Source organism: Narcine bancroftii, chromosome 5, assembly GCF_036971445.1.
Source record: "Narcine bancroftii isolate sNarBan1 chromosome 5, sNarBan1.hap1, whole genome shotgun sequence".
Classification (NCBI taxonomy): Eukaryota; Metazoa; Chordata; class Chondrichthyes; order Torpediniformes; family Narcinidae; genus Narcine; species Narcine bancroftii.
Genome location: NC_091473.1, coordinates 67,290,143 through 67,313,942, shown reverse-complemented (window position 1 = coordinate 67,313,942; position 23,800 = coordinate 67,290,143). Strand labels below are relative to the sequence as shown.

Below are 23,800 nucleotides of genomic sequence, written 5' to 3'. Positions count from 1 at the left end.
GGAGAGAGGCTTGGTGGTCAGGGACAATGAGCTAAGACGGGATCCAAAAGAGATAAATGCATGAAAACACAAAGCAAATGCAACATTCTCTTATTTCCTCAAAAAGCTTTTCACTAAATGGCAACAGTTTGACAACAATCCTACAAAAGATAGTTCTTACGTGAACAATCTGATGTTCCAATGACTGATTCCCCCATGCCCTATACAAGAAGGCTTCAGTTGATGAAATAAAGCAAATGTTAATTGTGTACAGAAAATATTCACCCTTTGCAATTCTGTCACTGGTTAAACAAACACCGTGCCAAAACAAAACAGTATTTCATTTCTCTTTAGTTGTTTGAATTTGCAAGGTTTTTTCCCCGCCAAATGATTTAAAGCTAAGAAAATAAATGGTGTTTTCACGTGGCTGAGATCTGGCCAGAGACTGGGATGGATCATCTGGCAAAGATCACTTTCAAAGCCACAGCTAGTTTGATTACAATTCAAAATTGCCCTGTGAAAAAAAACCTGCAGAGAACAAGCTGTTAAATGGAATCCTCAGCATGTTATTTACTGAATTTTCAACATCACTGTGATGCCAGCAAAGTGCCTCATTAGAGCAGAAATGGCTGAAACAGAAACATTTCTTTATTCGCAACTGCCACTTCACCAGGCAGTACGATTAGAGCAATTCTATCACAGCAGCAGTGACAAAAGTTCGAATCCGGCACTGTCTAAGAAATTTGTACTTTCTCCAAGTGACCTGTGTGAATTTTCCCAGGTGCTCCGATTTCCTTCCACCTTTCAAAACATACTGGGTGGGTTGGTTGGTTAATTGAGTCCAATTCAGCTGTATGGGTTTTATGGTCCTTTTACTGTGCCATATTGTTTTTAAAAATTTTAAATTAAAAACAAAATATTGCAACATAAAAATAACTGAATAAAACTTGTTGAAAACCATGCTATCTCCAGACTTTTGTGTTTAACTTGTGGCTACATGTTGCACTGAGATCTACGAGCACTCAATTTTGTCAGAGGCTTGCGGAGGTTCGGTATGACGTTGGAAACTTGGCCAATCTTTACAGATGTTTAGTAGAAACTGTGCTTATCTACTGCATCATGGCCTGGTATGAGGGCACCAATACCTCTGAGCGGAAAGCCCTGTAAAAGATAGTGGACAAAGCCCAGCACACCACAGGCAAAACTCTCCCCACCATCGAGAACATCGACGTGGAACGCTCCCATCAGAGAGCAGCAGCGATCATCAAGGGCATGCTCTGTTTTCGCTGCTGCCATCAGGAAAAAGGTATAGGTGCCACAAGACTAGTACCGCCAGGTTCAGGAACAGCTGCTACCCCTTCACTATCAGACTCTTAAAGAACACATAGAGACTCGTTTAAGGACTCTTACTTTGCACATTGTTTATAACGGTTTACTTTTGTCTGCATTTGCACAGTTTTGTTTCCATTTCTCTCTTTTGTGTATGTATTGTTCTCGAGTGCAGTTTACATGACCCGATAAGTAGAAATTCTGTCTGGCCCACAGGAAAGAGACTCTCAGGGTTGCATATGATGTCATGTATGTATTCTTAACAATAAATTTGAAATTCAAACTTCATGTCCATGTAGCAAAGGATGAACTCACAAGATTTAACTGAGAAAGTGTGACAGAATCACTTCATTGAGCCATTGAAGCAATGATTTTAATCAATTGCTCCAGGATCTTTAGAAGGGAGTGAAGAAGCAAGAATGCTCATACAAGGCTGAATCAAATGTACAGCTAATTGCTTGACTCGAAGAACTTACAAATGAGTTTTCTTTTACAACACTGTCACATCATGATCTTGGTACCACCTTCCTTTCACAGATCATTTTAAATTCAGTTTATATTCTCATTTACAGCAGCAGAGTGCAACCTTGTTTGCTGATATATTCGTTTAGTAACATGATAGCAAATCAAATCAAAACTGCTGAATCAGCTCCTGTTCATCTGATGGCTCGGTGAGAAAATACCCCGAGAAAGCAAATAATACAAGCAAGAAACCTAGAATCACCTTGCCTCAGCTAAGAGGGCCAAGAAGCTCTCCTCGTCCATCAACTAATGAAGAGAATTAGATCATTTCATCCTTGTGGGCTACCCAATGCATTCAGCTGGAAAGTTACCATGTTTAAACACTGTGGAAGGAAGCTAAAAGTGCTGGAAATGACTGTGATTTTACTTGCAGTGATACATGAAGACATGAAGAATGTTCCCATACAGCAACACTACTGTGGCCATAACACTGCACTCCATTTCTATGTTAATTTTAGTTGAGAATGGGAATAAAATTTTTCAGCTAAACTCTTAGAAGTTCCAGTCAACAAGTCATACAATGCTCAGAGCCATCATTTCCTGAAGCTTTTTTTTTGTTTTCTGTCATGTATCACCAATTCCTTGATATTCTAAAACATTGGTTGCCCTTCAGTACAACTCCACAAATCTCTGGTGAGACCAAACTTAGAGTATTATGTTTAGTTCTGGTCATCTCATCGCAGGAAAGAAGTGGAGCTATGGAGAGGGTGCAGAGAGATATACCAGGATGTTGCCTGGATTGGAAACCTGGAGCATAGAAGGATAAGGGGTGACTACCAGCACTTTTTTCCCAGCAAACACATTCGGACGTCTGTCCAAAGTGAAGGGAAGAAAATTTAGGGGAAACATCAGGAGAAAGTTTTTTTTTGTTTGTTTTTCACAGAGTTGTGGGTGCCTGAAATGCCCTGTCAGGGATAGTGGTGGAAGCTGAAACATGAGGGGCATTTAAGAGGCAGGCATATAGATGAAAGAAAAGTAAAGGGTTACGAAGTCAAAAGAGTTTCATTTTTTTTGGCAGGAATATATAGGTTGGCGCATCGAGGACCAAAGGGCCTGTCCTGTGCTGTAATGTTCTATTCTGTGCAAGTTTCAGTGCCCTCATCCTTATGACATGATGGCTGCATCAGGACCACTGGGCATTGTGTGCTTGTGCTTTCCTTTGTTTCGAGCACAAGGTTCAGCAGAATTTTCCTCGACAAGTGAAGTTCTTGAGGAAATGCTGCTGTCTCAATTTAATTTACTTGTATTCTATATTCTTATGCCTGGCAGCATTGTCCTTGGATCTTTATGAGCCCATGGCTCAGTACAGAGCAATATTTCACTTTGCTGTGAACCTGAAGAATCTTCCCATTCCACTGGAAAGATTTGTATGTGGAGCACAAAAGACCAAGTTTACCCAACCCATCATTGCCTTCAACAATCTAGAATCCTTCTTCAAAACTGAAATATTAAACCTTATACCCTCAGTATATCAATTAAATGCATTAAACTGTCATGAGGTTGAGTTGAAAATTGTTCTACTGATCAATTAATTTTGACACAGAAAAAGATTCACAGATTAATACAGCTATGGATATCCAACAGGGAAACAGCACATAATAAGCTTAAATTAAACTGTACTTCAATATTACAATGCACAAGAGTGCTGGAGAAACTCGGTCACGCAGCATCTAGATGAAGTAAAGGACAGCATCTTGTTACGAGCCCAGAGGACCCATAAACCCAGCAGCAATAGATATTCACCAACACAAATGGTTACTTAAACAAAAGTTGCTTTTAATTATCTTTAAACATGAAAATAGGATCAAACTTTAACTTATTACTATTAACTTACCTAAATGAACTTAATCCCCTTCTAATTCTAAGCGCACGAGTTTGTAATGTGTATGTAAGTTCAGAAAAGTTCCTTGATTCAAAGTCCAATCTCACTTCTCATCTCTCCAAGTTCACTGGTTGCAGGCAATTCCTATTCTGTGCACAGAATTTAACATTTATAAAGTTCACCAGGCTTTGGTGCTTGAAAGGTTCTTGTTGATTTGCAGAGAGAGATTTGTTTTTCGCTGGACACCCACAATTGATTCCTTGTAACCAGCCACTTCAGTGTCTTGCCAGAGAAACTTGCCCCATCAGGGTTTTCCAGATGATAACCTCTTTGTTTCAGGTCACCACAGAGTTCCTTTTTGTTTCCCTTATTTCAAGAGAAACACTCTAGCCAGCCAGTCCTCTCCTTTGTATGAACCACAAGGGCTTTGACCATGCTGAACTCACAACCCGTCTTCCAAATGTGGTTTTCCACAAGCTTGCCAGCTTGTCCTGCTCCAGTCCCAGCTTCTGCTGCTGACTGTAAAACTGCAGAACTGATCTCTCTCTCCCTCTCACACACACACACACACACAGAAAGCCTGTTTTACTCTCTCTGCTTGCAAAACCACATGACCCTCTTAGAACAGCAAGTTCCACTTCAGACAGCCTGCGGCTCCAACAAGTTCTTTCATTGTTGCCTCCTTGTAAACAACAATCAATGGGCTGTCGAGCATGAGCAGAGTTCCAAGATTTTAAATAAGATCTGTTTTAAAGTGTTTGTATGTGACTTACACTAAAAAACCTGCCCCGATTTATCTCCCAAAAACATATCTATATACAATACAAACACAACATAATTTGTCACAATCTAGAAAAAGTAAAGGGCAACCAACGTTTTAGGCCTGAGCACTTTGTAAAGGTATGAAAGTACAAATACCTATCAATCACAATCACAGTATCTGCTGTACTTTGATACTGTTATTTTTCCTTTCAGCTGGTAATAGTCTTCCAGAAATATCATGAGCCATTCATCCTGTGCTCTGGACCTTGTTCCCAAGATTAAAATATTGATACAGTACTAAATTTTCAATCTCAAATTTCAGGTTTCCAATTCATCCCCTGCAGTTCCTTTGTTGAACTATGAATTAAGCATGGTACACTGGTGTCTGGGGTGGTATTATTTACAATATATGACCAAAACACAATTTTTACTGCAACCTGATCAAAGTTTTCTTTTAATTCAGAAAGAACACCTGCAAAATATTGTTTCCTCCTGGCTGCCACCAAAATCAAGTTGACATTTTCAGATTTGCCAAGATGACACTCTCTAAGATGTTTTTTCATTTCACTTTTAATTGGAAAATCTAATGGTTATGGTTTGGAGGAATAGTGTTGGATCGAATTGCCCATCTTTCTTCTTAAAATATTTTTATTGAGTTTAACATAAGTATACATACAGAATTGACAATTGCATAATAATTTGTTTGTATATGAGTAAGCGTGACCAAAAAGGCCCCCAAAAAAGTAGATAAACCTACATCAATAATTGCTTATAATGCCTCAAAGACATTTAATTGAAATGATCTATGTGACCAGGTTCAACCTATTTGTTGAAATAAATTGTATAAAATAAAAGAAAAATAATTGACCATCTAAAAGGTCTTAATCAACCTTGGCAAATATTTGGTGAGGTGATGAGATTAGAAATGCTACATGAGACTGTGGCTTGATGTTCTTTGTCGGGGTCCTGTTGAAGGAGTTAGTAAGAGGAGAAGTCTAAGAGTTGTCATCTTGCCTTGGAAAGGTAGAGGTCAGTGCGCCAGACCACCACCGTACCATGCATGTCTGTAAGCCTGTGCTTCTCTCCCTGCCCTCCCCCCCACCATTTTATTCAGACGCCTGCCTACAAATTGCTCATATCTTGATGAAAGGCTCAAGCCCGAAACGTTAATGATATATCTTTATTTTTGCAATATAAAGTGCGATGTCTGACCTGCTGAGTTTCTCCAGTTTTGTGGTTTATCTGATTATAAGACCTGATCTATAAAAACTCTGTTCTACTGATGCCAGAGGGTGGTAGCTTACTCTCAATAAGTAAACCTTATAATCTTCCATTTTTCAGATGCAGTACCAACACAACACTCAAACTCACACATATAATTTTAACTCGAGTCAGACAAAACTGCATGCATGTCACAGATCCAATGGTAGTAGTCCAGTTGGATAAAAAATATTGGCAGATAGCTCCAAATGGAACAAACCCTTTATTTCCTGCTCAAATGAATATTCTTTTCTTACCAGTATATTTAATTAATGGGAACTCAGGAAGAATATTATCCCATTTAGGCAAATGACCGTGCTCTGCCACTCGCAATGAAAATCCATATACACAAGCTCTGCATGTAAACGTTTGCACTATATCCATTAACAGCTTCAGTTCACTGTAATTCTGAGACTTAATGGGCTGGACAATACATGTTGTGTTTGCCTCTCCAAACACCTATGGTTGTATTAGCCATTCTGCAAGACAGAGACATCTACAAGCAGAAAGAATGAAGATCCTATCGATTGCCCCTACGATTGTCTGGTCTTTTCCAAAAAATTTGTACATGGTTGAAAAATATTAAAATAATTTAAAATGTAAAAATTAAAATTAAAATGAATTCATTTAAATCTACAATCAACTGGTGTGGATTTTTTTCACCAACATAGTTTAAATTAATTTGTGAAGCTCAGTGACTAATTTAAATTAATGGGGTTCTCCAGTTTTAGTCACATGAAGCTTTGAAGAAAGATGCAATCTGTTGACAGGTTAATGTGTATTTTCCTAAATGTCCCAGGTTCAATTTATCCAGCATCAGTAAATCAAAACTTCTACCATCCTTTGGCTGTTGTGCCGTTTCCTACTTTATAAACCTGCAAAACTGGTCAAGTCATAGACTGTCATACCTCGTGAAAGTTCCCTTCTGTCCTTCAATCAATTATTTCAAGTATTAAAATAATACTTTAACTCATTGTAAATGAGGAACTCATTGCCTGGCTAAATACTTCTTGTTGGTCAATCCTTGGAGTCCACATATCATTTTAGTCAATTTGGATTGCACTTTCTTCAAGGTCAATCTATTTTCCCTTAACACAAATGAACAGCATGTTTCAGATGTAATTTGGACGGAACTTTGCAAAAATTCAGAACAACTCTAAAGAGGCCTACGGTAATTTTCTGTCTAGTACTAGTCTCTGTAAAATAACAGTCATATCCCTCTCTCCATGGAGTTCTATTGCTTTGACTTTTCACTATTTCATTCAAATCCAAAGTCGACCACCTCACATGTGGTGATAATGAAATCCATTTATCACAGGTGCTGAAATTCGTTTGATCATTTGCTTCATGTAATTCCCTTTATTATTACACTTGAAAAACATTCTTTTGGAGGCAAACATCTTGGAACAACCTTTGGACATGAAAAATACAACACTTTGTATTTATTACTCCAATGAAACTGTTCATCGACTGATTTTTAAATAATTATATTGCAATGAAATACACAATAAAAATTTAATGAAGGTGCCATAAAGAACCAATGTTTAAATAATTAACACTTTTCTCGTTGACCACAGGGATTTGCCCTTCTCAAAATAATGTGGTGTTTCAATGAGCAATTTAAAGCAAATTTTTAAAACAAACACTCCACAGAATATTTCATGAAAATGAATTAAAATTCAGGAAAGTTCAAACTTTCAACGAATGGACAAAAGACAAAGTGGTCAATGGAGAAATTAAGACAAAAGTTTTCAAAATAATTATACTTTTGAAATTGAAGGCATGATCAGCACTGCAATGCTATTATACTGCCAGTGACCGGAGTTCAAATCCAGTTCTATCTTTAAGGAGTTTATATGTTCTTCCTGTGTTGTAGGCTTCCCTTAGGGGATCTGGTTTCCTCCCACCCTCCAAAAATGTATGGGGGTTATTAGGTTAATTGGTTACATGGGTGCCTTTTGGCAGTGTAGACTCATGGGCCTGAAGGGGCTGTTACTGTGCTGTATGTCCACGTTAAATAAATTAAAATACTGTGTCCTGAGATATTAATTTAAGATGAAACATCATCCAAATTTGAAGTAGGAAAAAAAAGGTTAAGGTATGTGGGCTGAGTTATAAAAAGCAAGTGTTAAAATGTGCTCAGTACCACTTTTTTTATTTTGCAAATGTTCCTTTTATAGACTTCATTTGTGTTATTTTTAAATAGTTCAGAGGGCTCTATTCAATCCATGGTTCCAGCTTTCTCGTGTTTTATAGCTTGGTTATTCAGCTGACAGGAGAATATTTTTTCCCAGGCATTTGAAAATAGTGTGACTGCAAGGTAACTGAACTTGGACACAACTGCATATTGGTTCGCACCTCCTTCAAGTGAAGGGCAGAAACCATGCTCAAGAGTTATCATGTCCAGGTTGAAAAAAGGGCAGAAAGGTGCAGAAAAGAATTGTCCATTGGTTTTCAGATACCAAGCACAAATCAATCAAACTTTCATCAAATTTTATTCTCATTTAACACCTCCCAGTTATCCTGCAACATGGAATGAAGTTTGGTTTTGGAATGAATATCTTTAAATACCACCCATTCCACTCCCAGCCACCATCAATGAAAGAAATAAAAAGAACTGTTCATCTAAAATTTCAGCGGAATTTTTATTCTAACGTGACAAGAAGACCTTTCAGCTTTTGGGTTCCGACTACAATTCATTTCTGGTATTAACCATTATACTACCTGTGGTGGAACACTATATAGGAACATAGGAAGTAGGAACAGGAGTAGGCCAAAAATGGCCCATCGAGCCTGCTCCGCCATTCAATAAGATCATGGCTGATCTAATTTATGACCTAACTCCACCTACCTGCCTTCTCCCCATATCTCCTAATTCCTCTATCATGTAAAAATTTATCTAACCAAATTTTGCCTCTCCAAACACCTATGGTTGTATTAGCCATTCTGCAAGACAGAGACATCTACAAGCAGAAAGAATGAAGATCCTATCGATTGCCCCTACGATTGTCTGGTCTTTTCCTTGGTTAGAGAATTCCAAACATTCACTACTCTCTGGGAAAAACTATTTTTCCTCATCTCTGTCCTAAATCTACTCCCCTGAATGTTGAGACTGGGTCCTCTCATTTTAGTTTCCTCGGCCAGCTCAAAAAACCTTCCTACATCTATCCTATCCATACCCTTCATAATCCTATATGTTTCTATAAGATCTCCTCTCATTCTTCTGAACTTGAGCGAATACAATCCTAGACGATTTAATCTTTCATCATAAGTCAACCCCTTCATCCCAGGGATCAACCTAGTAAACCTCCTCTGGACCGTCTCCAAAGCCAGTATATCCTTCCTTAAATATGGAGACCAGAACAGTACTCCAGGTGCGGTCTCACCAGTACCTTATACAGTTGCAACATTACCTCCCTACTCCTGAATTCAATTCCTCTAGTGATGAAGGCCAACATTCCATTTGCCTTCTTAATAACCTGCTGCACCTGCAACCTAACTTTTTGCGATTCATGCACAAGCACTCCCAAGTCCCTCTGCACAACAGCATGCTGTAGTTTTTCACCCTTTAAATAATATTCAGCTCTTTTATTTTTCTTGCCAAAGTGGATAACCTCACACTTACTAACATTCTACTCCATCTGCCAGACCTTTGTCCACTCATCCAGCTTAACTATATCCCTCTGCAGACTCTCCACATCCTCATTACAATTTGCTCTTCCACTCAATTTGGTATCATCCGCAAACTTGGCTACACCACATTTTGTCCCCTCCTCCAAGTCATCAATGTAAATGATGAAGAGTTGTGGGCCTAACACTGACCCCTGTGGCACCCCACTTACCACTTTCTGACAACCTGAAAAACTCCCATTTATCCCGACTCTCTGCCTCCTGTCAGACAACCAATTTTCAATCCAGGCCAATATACTTCCCCGGACTCCACTTTCCTGTAACTTACTGATAAGTCTCTTGTGCGGCACCTTATCAAACGCTTTCTGGAAATCCAAATATACAACATCAACCTGTTCCCCTCTATCCACCGCACCCATTATATCCTCAAAGAATCCTAACAAGTTTGTCAAACAAGATCTTCCCTTTCTAAAACCATGCTGCGTCTGCCTGATTGAACCCTTACATTCCAAAAGTTTCACTATTTCACTATTGCAGTCATTGTACTGGTTGGCCCAGCCATGATAATGTAACACCTCCCCTCCAGGATCACTAATAAAGGCGGTATCACCCAATCCCTCTCCCTTGGTACTGCCTTGGAATCAAGCCAACAGCATGTAAGATACGACTGTAAGTTTATAGTGATTAAACCCTATTGGGTCTAATTGATAGTGCTACAATTTAATCACTTCACCTACATGCCATGAACAAGGCTATTTGAGCACAGAAGCTGGACATTGAATTCAAGGATCCAGAGGCCTTTGTAAAATTTGAAAAGTGGCTGCCCTGCCTGAATGCCTTCTGGGACGAGGTTGATAAAAGAGACCTATTGTTTGCACAGGATGGTCACCACACCCTTCAGAATATTAGAGACTACTACGAGACTTATTCAGTTGCTATGGGGCTCCTGCAGAAGCAGCATCTGGCCCAAAAGAAAGTGATCTATGCCAGATACCTCCTGGGCAGCCATCAACAAGCACCTGGTGAGTCCTTAGATGAATATTTTCGAGCCTTGTGGGAGCTTGGGAGAGCTTGTGGCTGCACTGGGACTAATCAGGGACGCCTGTGAAGCTGGCCTCATATCTGATCATATCAGGCAAAAGCTCCTGGAGAAGGGCAATTGGACCCTGGAGGAAATGGCTGATCTCGAAAAATTACGAGAGATGGCCCAACAGAACATGGAGGCTTACTCCACCGTAGCCACCATATGGGGAGTTTGGGCATTGCCTTCTTAGGACAGGGGGTCTCAAACTGCAGCTGCTATTGCTGAGCACCTGAAGTGCTATTTCTGTGGCCAAACAATGCACCCTCAGAAGAACTTCCCTGCTAGAAGCACAACCAGTTTCAGCTGCGGAAGAAAAGGACATTACATACAGGTATGTAGGTCCAGACCGTCCCTTGCAGTACTACATGCGAACAGCCACCATCGCCATCTTGGACTGAGTCGCATCCAGCCCCAATTCCAGCAGCATGGCAGGGGCCCGAGCACAACAACCAGAATCGACATTACTTCCAGCTTCATGGAAATGTGTGCGAACCATTGGGGCAGCCGTCTTTGGGGTGGACATCTTGGAGGTTGCCGTCGCACACATACAGTAGCAGCAAGTCAGACAACGAACTGAAGTCGGCATCTGTCGTTCTGGATCAGAGCTCCCACACCAAGTAGCAAAGTCTACAATGGACATCGAGGTAAATGGCTGCACTACGAAATGCTTGTTTGACACGGGAAGCATCGAAAGCTTCATACACCTGAGTACGGTACAGCACTGCTCCCTCACAGTGACCTCAGTCCAGTGTAAAATCTCGTTGGCATCCAAGTCCCATTCAACTAAAATCTGAGGGTGCTGCACAATACACTAACCATGGGTGGGACCAAGTACAAGAATTTTAAATTGCTCATGATGCCACAACTCTGTGCCAGTGCCCATTTAAAAGTGTTCTGATGGAATATGATGCCCCCCACCACTGTCCTTAATAACCAACTTTTAAACCACCCGCCCCTTTTTCCAAACATCCACTGTTCATGACCTGCGCTCTGTTCACCCTTAAGGTCCCACCGCCCCCTCCCCCATTCGAAAACCTCACCCCAACTCTAAACCAGTGGCAACTAAGAGTAGACAATACAGTCCCAGGGACAGAGCCTTTATCAACTCAAAAGAGTTCTACAAATATGTTAATGGTAAGAGGAAAGCTAGAGACAAAATTGGTCCCTTAGAAAATCAGAGCGGAAAACTGTGTGTGGAGCCTAGAGAAATGGGGGAGATATTGAACAATTTCTTTTCTTCGGTATTCACTAAGGAGAAGGATAATGGGAGATGTGAGATAAAAAAAGCAAATTGGGTAAATATGGGGAATATAGAGATTACAAAAGGTGTAGTTTTAAGGCTTTTGAAGAATATAAAGGTGGATAAGTCTCCGGGACCAGACGGGATCTTCCCCAGGACATTGACAGAAGTGAAGGAGGAAATAGCAGAGGCTCTGGCGGTAATTTTCCAAATGTCATTAGATATGGGGATAGTGCCGGAGGATTGGCGCATTGCGCATGTGGTTCCGTTATTTAAAAAGGGTTCAAGGAGGAAGCCTGGCAACTATCGGCCTGTAAGTTTGACGTCTGTGGTAGGTAAATTAATGGAGAAAATTTTTAGAGATAGTACTTATAAACATCTGGATAGACAGGGTCTGATCAGGAGCACTCAACATGGATTTGTGGGAGGAAGGTCATGTTTGACCAATCTGATTGAATTTTTTGAAGAGGTGACTAGGAATGTGGATGAGGGTAGCGCAGTGGATGTTGTCTATATGGACTTCAGTAAGGCCTTCGATAAGGTACCACATGGAAGGTTAGTTAGGAAGGTGCAGTCTTTAGGTATAAATTTTAAGATAGTCAAATGAATTGAACATTGGCTGAAAGGGAGAGGCCAGAGAGTGGTAGTGGATAATTGTCTGTCAGGTTGGAGGCCGGTGACCAGTGGTGTGCCTCAAGGATCTGTATTGGGCCCATTGTTGTTCGTTATATACATTAATGATCTAGATGATGGGGTGGTGAATTGGATTAGTAAATATGCAGACGATACTAAGATAGGTGGAATAGTGGATAATGAAGAAGGTTTTCAAGGATTGCAGAGGGATTTGGGCTGCTTAGAAAAGTGGGCTGAAAAATGGCAGATGGAATTTAATGCTGATAAGTGTGAGGTGCTTCATTTTGGTAAGAAGAATCAGAATAGGACATACGTGGTAAATGGGAGAGCATTGAGGAATACAGAAGAGCAGAAAGATTTAGGAGTAACGGTACATCGTTCCCTGAAGGTAGAAACTCACGTGAATAGGGTGGTGAAGAAGGCTTTTAGTATGTTGGCCTTTATCAATCATTGCATGGAATATAGGAGTTGGGAGGTAATGTTGAGATTGTATAAGACGTTGGTGCGGCCTAATTTGGAGTTCTGTGTGCAGTTCTGGTCGCCTAATTATAGGAAGGATATAAACAGAGTGGAGAGAGTGCAGAGAAGGTTTACCAGAATGTTGCCTGGGTTTAAGCATCTGGAGTATGGGGAGAGATTGGACAGATTGGGTCTTTATTCTTTGGAACATAGAAGGTTGAGAGGGGATTTGATAGAAGTATTTAAGATTATGAAAGGGATAGACAGAATGGATGTGGATAGACTATTTCCGTTAAGAGGAGGAAAGATTAAAACAAGAGGACATGAGTTAAGAATTAAGGGGCAGAGGTTTAGAGGTAATATGAGGGGGAACTTCTTTACTCAGAGAGTGGTAGCCATGTGGAATGATCTTCCGGGAGAAATAGTGGCGGCGGAGTCAATTGTATTATTTAAGAAAAGGTTGGACAGGTATATGGATGAGAAGAAAATGGAGGGTTATGGGCATTGTGCAGGGAGGTGGGACTAGAAAGGGGTGTTTGGTTCGGTGCGGACTAGAAGGGCCTAATGGCCTGTTTCCGTGCTATAATTGTTATGTTATGTTAGGGCATCATTAAACTCAGCACCAGCCCTTGGCAAGCGCAGGTGGTGGTGGTAAAGAGCAGAGAGAACGGTCATAGACTACAGCCAGACCATCAACTGGTTTACCGTCTTCGACGCCTAACCACCACCCCCCCCCCCCCCCCCCACTACCTAGCTGACATGGTGAACGAGATTGCCCAATACCGGGACTTCTCCACGAATGGCCTCAAGTCAGTCTATCACCAGCTCCCGATCCACCCGGAGGAATGCCCATACATAGCGTTCAAGGTAGACGGCCGCCTCTACCATTTCCTCAGGGACCCCTTTTGAGTCATGAACAGAGTTTTGGTCTTCCAGAGGGAGATGGACCAAATGGTGGATGACCACCAACTGAAAGCCACGTTCTCCGACCTGGACAACGTGACCATCTGTGGCCATGACCTGCAGGACCACAACGCTAACCTGCAGAAATTCCTCCGAGAGCAAAGGCATATAACCAGAAGAAATGAATGTTCCGCACTTCACATCTGGCTATACAAGGGTGCATGGTGGAGAATGGTGTCATTTGACCCGACCCCAAATATTTGCAGCCCCTGCTGGAGCTCCCACTCCCCCATAACCTCAAGGCCCTGAAAAGATGCCCGGGGTTCGTTTCATACTATGCCCAATGGGTCCTTAAGTTATGCAGACAAATCCCGCCCCCTGGTAAAAATTACTACTTTTCCCCTGTTGGCAGAAGTCCTAGAGGCCTTCACTCACTTCAAAGGTGATATTGCCAAGGTGTGATGCACACTATAGATGAATCCATCCCATTCCAGGTGGAAATCGATGCATCCAACTTTGCCCCAGCTGCCACAATAAACCAGATGGGCAGGCCAGTGGCATTTTTCTTCCGTACCCTCCAGGACCCTGAACTCTGGCACTCAGCCACTGAGAAAGAGGCCCAGTCCATAGTGGAAGTTGTGCGCCGCTGGAGGCATTACCTTGCTGGCAAACCATTCACTCTGCTGACTGACCAACGTGGAGTTGCATTTATGTTTAACAACAAACAGCGGGGAAAAATTAAGAATGGCAAATTCCTGAGATGGAGAATTGAGCTGTCCACCTACTACTATGAGATCTTGTACTGGCCCGGGAAATTCAACGAGCCTCCCAATGCCCTGTCCCGGGGTACATGTGCTGATGCACAAGCAGATCACCTCCAAACCCTTCACAACAGCCTCCGTCACCCTGGGGTCACTAGGCTTTATCACTTTGTGAGAACCTGCAACCTCCTATACCTTTGAACATCTAAGTATGCACTTTAAGGACCCCATCCCCTCCGCAAACAGAAACATGTATTTCCTCAGCATTGTTGACAAATACTAATGATTCCCGTTTCCCATCCCCTGCCCAGATATGACTACAGCCACTGTCAAGTCCCTGCGTAACCTCTTCACACTCTTCAGATACCAGAGTAACATTCACAGTGACTGGGGGGTCCTCAAGTCGGACCACCAGCTATAACTCCTGAGGGAATGGCCAGGTGGAAAGGGAGAATAGCACCATTTGGAGGGCAATCCTCCTGGCACTTAAGTCAAAAGGGTTCCCCATCTCCCAGTGGCAACAGGTACTATCAGAGGTGCTCCATGCCAGCAGGTCACTCCTTTGTACCGTGATAAATGCGACCCCACATGAAACATTATTCTCCTTTCCCAGGAGGTCAGCATCAGGAACAACTCTACCAGTCTGGCCGATGACCCGAGGACCTGTGCTACTCCAGAGACACACAAGAACCCACAAAGCAGACCCCTTGGTCTAGAAGGTCCACCTCCTCCATTCAAATCCCCAGTATGCTTATGTCCAGTACCAGGATGAGCTAAGACATTGTTTCTGTCCAGATACTGGCTTATGCAGGGATCCCTACAACTGAGGTTCTTCCACAGGTGATCGACCAGCACCCCTCCCTTCCTCGCAACTAGCAGATATACGGCCAAGGATCCGACCACACCATTGGAACCACCTGCACCATCCCAAGCCCCCCCATCGAAGAAACCCCAAATGATTCTGTTCAGATATCCAAATTGCATCCCGTCACATAGAGAACTGCCCAGGAGCTAACAGCAACACCACAGCTGGCACTGCAATGGTCAGTTCGACAGACAAAACCACCAGACAGGCTGAACCTGTAAATAGACTCTGAATTGACTTTGACACTTCACCCCATCGGACTTTGTTTCAAAAGAAGATGTGAATGTGGTGGAACAGGGTTTGGCAGTCATTGTACTGCATGGCCTGCCCCTGATACTCTAACTCCTCCCCTTCCAAGATCCCTAATGAAGTCGGTATCGCCCCATCCACCTTTTCAGTACTGCCTTGTATAAGTTTATAGTGATTAAAGCCTATTAATCTTGACTTCTGGCCTTTTGGGTCAATTGATAATGCAATACTACCCAAGGATGTTTAACCAGAACAAAATCATCATCCATCGAATTCCATTTTTCTTTGTTGACACACCAGTGCACCATTTTATTCTGATCAGAAAAAGCTGTGTTATTTTGCACCATTCATAAAGAAATTATTTCAACATCATTTAGGAATTTATGGGAAAAATATCCTTTGACTTAAGAAAAACTAACAAAAAAGCTACAGTCACAGAAAGAGAATACACTGAAGGCAGAGTCACATTCATTTGCTTTAATCATAGGGTCCAACATGAAGGAATGACAAAATGTAGTCAGTTGGAGTACAACTTGCGCAGAAACCTACTTGAGCAATCCAAGTGAAAACATCAGAGTCCCAGACTGATTCGACACAATACTTCCACAAGTAAATAAGCAAATACACTATACAAGAATTACAGCCAGATTCACTGATCTGAATGATATTAAAGGATGGAAATGGATGTCAAAAATGGAAAAGAATGACAGCATGCAAATCATAAAAAAGGTTTGTTCCCATTGAATCTTGTAAACAATACATTATTGCGCGCAAGTTGTAGGCTACTAGAAATTCTCAAGTTCTGAACATTATACTTCTCATCTGTATTTCCTCCTCATTTAACACATGTGCTGTCATCTCCTCTCTTCGAATATTATTAATTTCTGAAACACAATGAATTGACCTGTCATCCAAAATGCTGCAGATCTCCTTTTTATTTTACAATGCCGGTCAGAATACACTGAAAATTAAAATGAAGGCCAACACCTTTGTGAAACCTGAGTAGAAGTTTGCACACTTTTTAGTTGTTTATTGGCAGTGTTCACTGCATTTCTTGCATTTCAACTGAAGAACAAATGGGGAGGTGGAGGAAAATTTTAAAGAAGGGAAATTAAAAGCAACCATCAAGTCTCAAGAATAGATCACCTGCAGATATTTAATTGTGATTTTATTGGCCTATTTCAGATCATGTTCTGCAAGGTCCAACGGTGTCCCAAGCTCAATACACCAACAGTCTGCCATCACCTTTCCTCTCCTTGAGAGGCCAAAACACAATCAGCCCCTTTATAACATTGTCTAGAATGGGAGGAGTAAGGCAGGTCAAAGTCAAGGGGATTGTACTGTTAAAGGATGCAGCCACCAGACTCTACTTGAAATGGAATTGATGAGGAAGGAACAAAGTTGTTTGGATTTGAAAATTCTCAGTTCTGATGGCACGAAACAGCAATGTAAAGAGATTTGATTTTTAAAAATCAACATTTTAATCAACATATCAAAATTTCAAGTGCACTTTTTAATCAAAATCCAAAGTTTACATCAACAAATTAACTTGCATAAACTCAAGTGCAGCAGTTGCAATTGCTAACAAAGAATACAACAAAGGCTATCATCAATGGAAGTTCATATGCCCCTGACAAAAATTTTGCTTGAGACTTTTCATACGTATCTCCCCCTCTTTTTTTCGCAGTCCCTTGTCCTGTCTATGATTCTCACAGGTTTCTCTTTACCAAGTGTTTGTCCTTCTCTTTGATTCTATTTGACACTTTCTCTCTACCTTCATTTAGGTTTTTCAACCCCCTTAATTTCTTCCTCTCATGGGCAGTACGGTTAGTATTGTGGTTAACACAACACTATCGAACAATTGAAAAGTGGCAAAGCAGCAGGTATGGATGGAATCCCCCCAGAGGTCTGGAAGGCTGGCGGCAAAACTCTGCATGTCAAACTGCATGAGTTTTTCAAGCTTTGTTGGGACCAAGGAAAACTGCCTCAGGACCTTCGTGATGCCACCATCATCACCCTGTACAAAAACAAAGGCGAGAAATCAGACTGCTCAAACTACAGGGGAATCACGCTGCTCTCCATTGCAGGCAAAATCTTCGCTAGGATTCTCCTAAATGGAATAATACCTAGTATCGCCGAGAATATTCTCCCAGAATCACAGTGCGGCTTTCGTGCAAACAGAGGAACTACTGACATGGTCTTTGCCCTCAGACAGCTCCAAGAAAAGTGCAGAGAACAAAACAAAGGACTCTACATCACCTTTGTTGACCTCACCAAAGCCTTTGACACCGTGAGCAGGAAAGGGCTTTGGCAAATACTAGAGCGCATCGGGTGCCCCCCAAAGTTCCTCAACATGATTATCCAACTGCACGAAAACCAACAAGGTCGGGTCAGATACAGCAATGAGCTCTCTGAACCCTTCTCCATTAACAATGGCGTGAAGCAAGGCTATGTCCTCGCACCAACCCTCTTTTCAATCTTCTTCAGCATGATGCTGAACCAAGCCATGAAAGACCTCAACAATGAAGACGCTGTCCTAGCGAAGATTTTGCCTGCAATGGAGAGCAGCGTGATTCCCCTGTAGTTTGAGCAGTCTGATTTCTCGCCTTTGTTTTTGTACAGGGTGATGATGGTGGCATCACGAAGGTCCTGAGGCAGTTTTCCTTGGTCCCAACAAAGCTTGAAAAACTCATGCAGTTTGACATGCAGAGTTTTGCCGCCAGCCTTCCAGACCTCTGGGGGGATTCCATCTATACCTGCTGCTTTGCCACTTTTCAGTTGTTCGATAGTGTTGTGTTAACCACAATCATGGGTCCTCTACCGGCATCACCTACAGCTCCTAGAACACTTCCACCAGCGTTGTCTCCGCTCCATCCTCAACATTCATTGGAGCGCTTTCATCCCTAACGTCTAAGTACTCGAGATGGCAGAGGTCGACAGCATCGAGTCCACGCTGCTGAAGATCCAGCTGCGCTGGGTGGGTCACGTCTCCAGAATGGAGGACCATCGCCTTCCCAAGATCGTGTTATATGGCGAGCTCTCCACTGGCCACCATGACAGAGGTGCACCAAAGAAAAGGTACAAGGACTGCCTAAAGAAATCTCTTGGTGCCTGCCACATTGTCCACCGCCAGTGGGCTGATATCGCCTCAAACCGTGCATCTTGGCGCCTCACAGTTTGGCGGGCAGCAACCTCCTTTGAAGAAGACCGCAGAGCCCACCTCACTGACAAAAGGCAAAGGAGGAAAAACCCAACACCCAACCCCAACCAACCAATTTTCCCCTGCAACCGCTGCAACCGTGTCTGCCTGTCCCGCATCGGACTTGTCAGCCACCAACGAGCCTGCAGCTGACGTGGACATTTACCCCCTCCATAAATCTTCGTCCGCGAAGCCAAGCCAAAGATCCCAGTGCCAGCAACCCAATTCTAATCCATTGTTGTCAGTAAAACTAGGTCCTCATGATCTAGATTCTATTTGACACTTTCTCTTTACCTTCATCTAGGTTTTTAAACCCCTTAATTTCTTCCTCTCATGGGCAGTACGGTTAGTATTGTGGTTAATACAACACTATCCCAGTCCCAGCGACTCAGTTCTAATCCATTGTTGTCTGTAAAACTAGGTCACCATGATCTAATTACTCCAGGTGCTCCAGTTGCCTCCCACCCTACAAAAATGCACGGGGTCACCACATGTTGCATGGGCCAAAAGGGAGTCCTTCCATGCTGTTTAATTAAAAACAAAAATAAAAATTATATTTTTCTATTAAAGTCAAATGTTCAATTTTGTTCTTTCTTTGGTTTTTTTTTTAAGAACATTCTTGGCAACTCAGCAAAATGTAATCAAAGATTTGCTTCCAGACAAATACGAAGCTTACTTTTTGTTCAAGTTCGCTCTGAAGAATGACATACAGACAAGAATCAGAATCAGAATCTATTGTTTTGCCACAGCTACATAGTGCAAACATTTAAATAAACTACCTTACAAAATAAATAAAAATAGTGGAAGAAAAAGTCAAAGTGAGGCAGTGTTTATGGTTCATTGTTCATTCAGGAATCTGATGGCAAAGGAAAGAAGCTCTCCTTGTGCCTGAGTGCTTGTCTTCAGGCTCCTATACATTTTTCCTAATGGCATGGTCTGGGTAGTGATGGTCCTTGAGGATAGAGGCTGCTTTCTAAGACACCACCTCTTGCAGATGTCCTCAATGGAGTTAAGATTAGTGCCCATGATGTTGCAGGTCATGTTAACAACCCTCTGGAGTTTTTTTCTTGATCTGAGCATTGACAGTGATACAACTAGCCAGAATGCTCTCCACAGTACACCTGTGGAAGCTTTTTAGGGTCTTTCATGACATACCGAATCTCATCAAACTCCTCACAAAGTATAGCTGCTTGCAAGCCCTCTTCATGATTGCATCGACATGGAGACTCCAGGACAAATTCTCAGAGATGTTGACACCCAAGAATTTGAAGTTCTTGATCCTTTCCACTGCTGACTCCTTGATTAGGACTTGTTCATGTTCTTCTTATTTCTTCCTGAAGTCCCCAATCATCTCCTTGGTTTTGCTAATGTTGAGTGTAAGAGTCCATGTTTGTTTACTTTCATACTTCTTAGTTTGAGAGTGGTTTTTTAAGCTTCTATTTTTAATTTCTGTCAGTAATTCTTCTCTCTATCTGGTTTCAATGCATTTTTGGTTGCATGCTGCCTAATGGAAGGTGAGATTGGATGGGTAGATCCAATGAAGAACCAGAGAAATAAACTTGCTATGACAACATTATAATCAACCTGACTTTCCTGGGTTTCCTTCTGTGTTTATATCAAGGAATAATCATTTAATAATTATCACTAAAATTTAGAACATGCATTCAAAATGAAGAATATTCTGAAACATCTACTCCATTTGAATCCTCTCATTGAATTCAGCTTCACTGAAAACATTTGTACCATGCATATGAAGGGCAAATCACAACCATATAATCTTTCAATGAAATTTAATGTAAAGGTTGAACCTCTATTATCCAGTACTCTGTGGTCTGGCAACTCATGTGGTCCAGCATGTTATGAATCTGCCACTGTTAGTATAAACACCTTACAGAAAGCGTGGGACTCGAAACTCTGTCCCAATCACTGGCACTGTAAAGGTTGAATCTGCTCGATTTCCATGCTGTCTGTAAGAAGTTTGTACTAACGGCGGCAGATTCAACCTTTACAGCGCCAGCTATTAGAACCGGGGTTCAAGTCCCATGCTGTCTGTAAGGAGTTTGTATAATGCCCCGATTGCTGGCGTTGTGAAGGCATTGTGCTAACCACTATGCAAACCATTCTTATAATCATGAACTGATATACTGTGTGTCATAGTGAACAAATTACCTGTTTGTGTTGCCTTTAGTGAGTGATTCGAGATCACCTCCAGCTCCACTTTCATCAGAAAATCCTAACAGATGTCTGTTGTGGATGGTTAGACTATCAGTGGTCTGCAGTGCACTGGAATCTCTTTCCCATATGCTAAATAAAAAGAAAAATCATTACTTGGAAAGTAGATTAATCAGAATGTCTGACATATCATGATTTAAAGTGACCGCTCTGCAAATTTGATTTCAATTTTAATTTTGAAAAAGGATGAAAAATTCATTAATAATTTTCCAACACTTAGTCTATTATTAACAAAATCAAACACTTGCTTATTATGTTTCATACCTTCTGTGCCAATATACACAAAATACCAAAAATGGATGCACAAATCTCAATGTCAGACCTCTGACACCAGCTACACAAACTCATATCTGCCAAATTTCAGACTTGCTTGATTGTAATTGTTTAAAACCATTCATTCAAAATTATATTATTGTTACTTTTAAATTATTCCCAACATGGAACTTTCTTCAGATAGCCAAAGCACATTTTATTTTGAAGCATTCTTTGTCAGACACTGTAGGCCCCTTCTTTTGCATGTGGGCTTAATTTAAATTCAATTCAATGTTGGAAAATGGTTTATGATAGCCCAATTATATTCTTCAGCAGTTCCATTCTGCAAAAACTTTGACACTCCATTTCAGTTATTTGGTTTCCTTTAAGTTCAAGTTCATTGTCATACATACTGGGGGACAGTAAGGAAATTTATGGTGCGTGCAATGCAATCATTCAAACCCTTCCATAGTGTAGCAATAAACACACAATACTGAGTGCAGGGTTACAGAGAGAGGTCAGTTTGAACAGAGCATTATTTTACAAGAGGTTCATTCAAGCAGCTGATCATGATGGGAGAGAAACTGTCCTTGAATAACTGGTACATGATCTCACACTCACACTCATGATCAACTTACTGAAAGGAGGATGCAGCATGTCTTTTCACACAGATTTCAAATGAAGAGTTTTAAGTACAGACTGAAAGAACTGCATGCCATTTTTATAACCAGAATTCAAATATCAGTAAAACCTCAAATAGGAAAATATATGACGGGCCAAGTTAGATATTCCAAAAGCTGAATGAGGCTGTAATTGATGTTGCATTTTTTACGAGCAGGATTTCTAAGATAAATAGTTTTTTTTTTGCCATGAGTGATACTGCAGATGGCTTGGTATTCAAATGGCGTCAGATGAATTTCAAGATACAGTCTCAGACTCTGTAAAATTTGAAACAACTATTGCAATGTCTCAAAGTAACACATTACTGACATGAGCACATGTGGAGTGGGAAACCAGTAATAAAATGCATTGCAAAATGGCTAGAAAATGAAAAACAGATGTGTTTAAGATCAGTCACAAAGATGGTGAGACACCAGATCCTTTGGGATCATTGCTGGGGACATTTGCATACTTTAAAGTTGAATTCAGGAATCACAATTACATTATCAAAATTTGAAAACAGTTATCAATTTTGGTACTTTCAGATACAAGAAAGAATCGACCAAGATATAAACATACTTGCCTAATTGATCCATAGAGGGCAAATGATTTTAAACGGATCAGTATATTTTTGGTAGGAAATATATAATTAACAAGGAAAATAAACAAACTTAGGTGGAGAGCATTGAGAACAGTTGATGAAAATGACAACAAAGCAATGCAAAGAAATGCAAATGAGGCAATGGAGTTCAAAGAATACAAAAGATATAAAGGCAGGTATTTCTGACTTGGATGTGAGTAGCAAGATGCGATAAGTACATTTGCAGAAGAATGAAGAATTGGTTCTGTCACAGAAAGCGAGAAAGGCCATCTAAAACTACAGCATAATACAAGTAAACTGAAAATTGAGTTGTAGCAAACCTGTGAGGTGCAGGGTGATGTATTTTGGGAGGGAAAGCAAGTATAGAACAGAATAAATGGTCATGTCCTTTGGGAACATTTTGATGAATATGTGGGCCTTGGGGTACAAGTGATATGCCAAACAAGGCATATGAGATGCTTGTCTTCATTGACCACTGTGTGGAATGTAAGAGCTTGGACATCACATAACTTCAGAAAATTTTGGTTGGACAGGACCTGAAATGTTGCCTACAATTCTGATCACACCTTTGGAAGGATATGACTGTGCTAAAGAGAGTGGAGCATTTCAGGTAAAAGGAGAAATCAGATATTTTATCTCTCTGGAATTCCGGAGGCTGTGGGGTGACCTGAAAGGTATAAGAGGGATCAGTAGGGGAGATTGAAAGAAATTTAATATACAAAAAGTGCAGGAGAAACTCAGCAGGTCACACAACATTCTTAAGAGCAAAGATAAATAACCAATGTTTTGGGCCCGAGTCCTTCACCAAGGTATGAGAAAAAGCAGGCAGATGTCTGAATAAAAATGTGGGGGTGGAAATGCTACCACTGGTAAAGATGAGCATTCAATGACACAAGATCATCTCCCTGAATAACCAATGAACCACAGACACTGCTTTACTTTCATGCACTATTATTTTTACTTTTTTATTATAATGATATAAGATGGCTATAACGTGTATGTTTACACTATGATGCTGCTACCAAACACTGAATTTCATGACTTGTTCATGACAATAGATTCTGAATCTGATTCTGACGTGCACATCCTAACAGGCAAGAGGTCATAGGTGGATATGGGTGGGAGGGCAGAAGAGAAAAGTAGGAAGCGATAGGGGAAGGGGATAGCTCATTGAATAGAGAAAGAAAAAGGTGTGGAACTGGAGGAAAGGAGACAGAGGGATAGAGAAAGGAGGAGAGACAGGGGAGGAGCCTAAATGAAACCAGAAAAGTCGACATTAATGCCATCTGGTTGGAGGTTGCCCAGATGGAATACAAAGTTCTGTTCCTCAAATTTGCAGCTAGCCTTGGTTTGGCAGT

General features: G+C 41.2%; 1 protein-coding gene across 5 annotated transcripts in view; it reads right to left on the bottom strand.

The window, feature by feature from the left end:
• The window catches only part of atf6 (activating transcription factor 6), a 462,472-nt gene that overhangs the window by 300,458 nt on the left and 138,214 nt on the right, over positions 1 to 23,800 (bottom strand). For all 5 annotated transcript variants that reach the window (XR_011357594.1, XM_069937692.1, XM_069937693.1 and 2 more), the window contains exon 10: positions 20,867 to 21,001. Coding sequence is in view for 4 of the 5 variants with exons in the window: in XM_069937692.1 (XP_069793793.1) it covers positions 20,867 to 21,001 (135 nt within the window). In the remaining variant the exon portion in view is untranslated. The remainder of the gene's footprint in view (positions 1 to 20,866; positions 21,002 to 23,800) is intronic.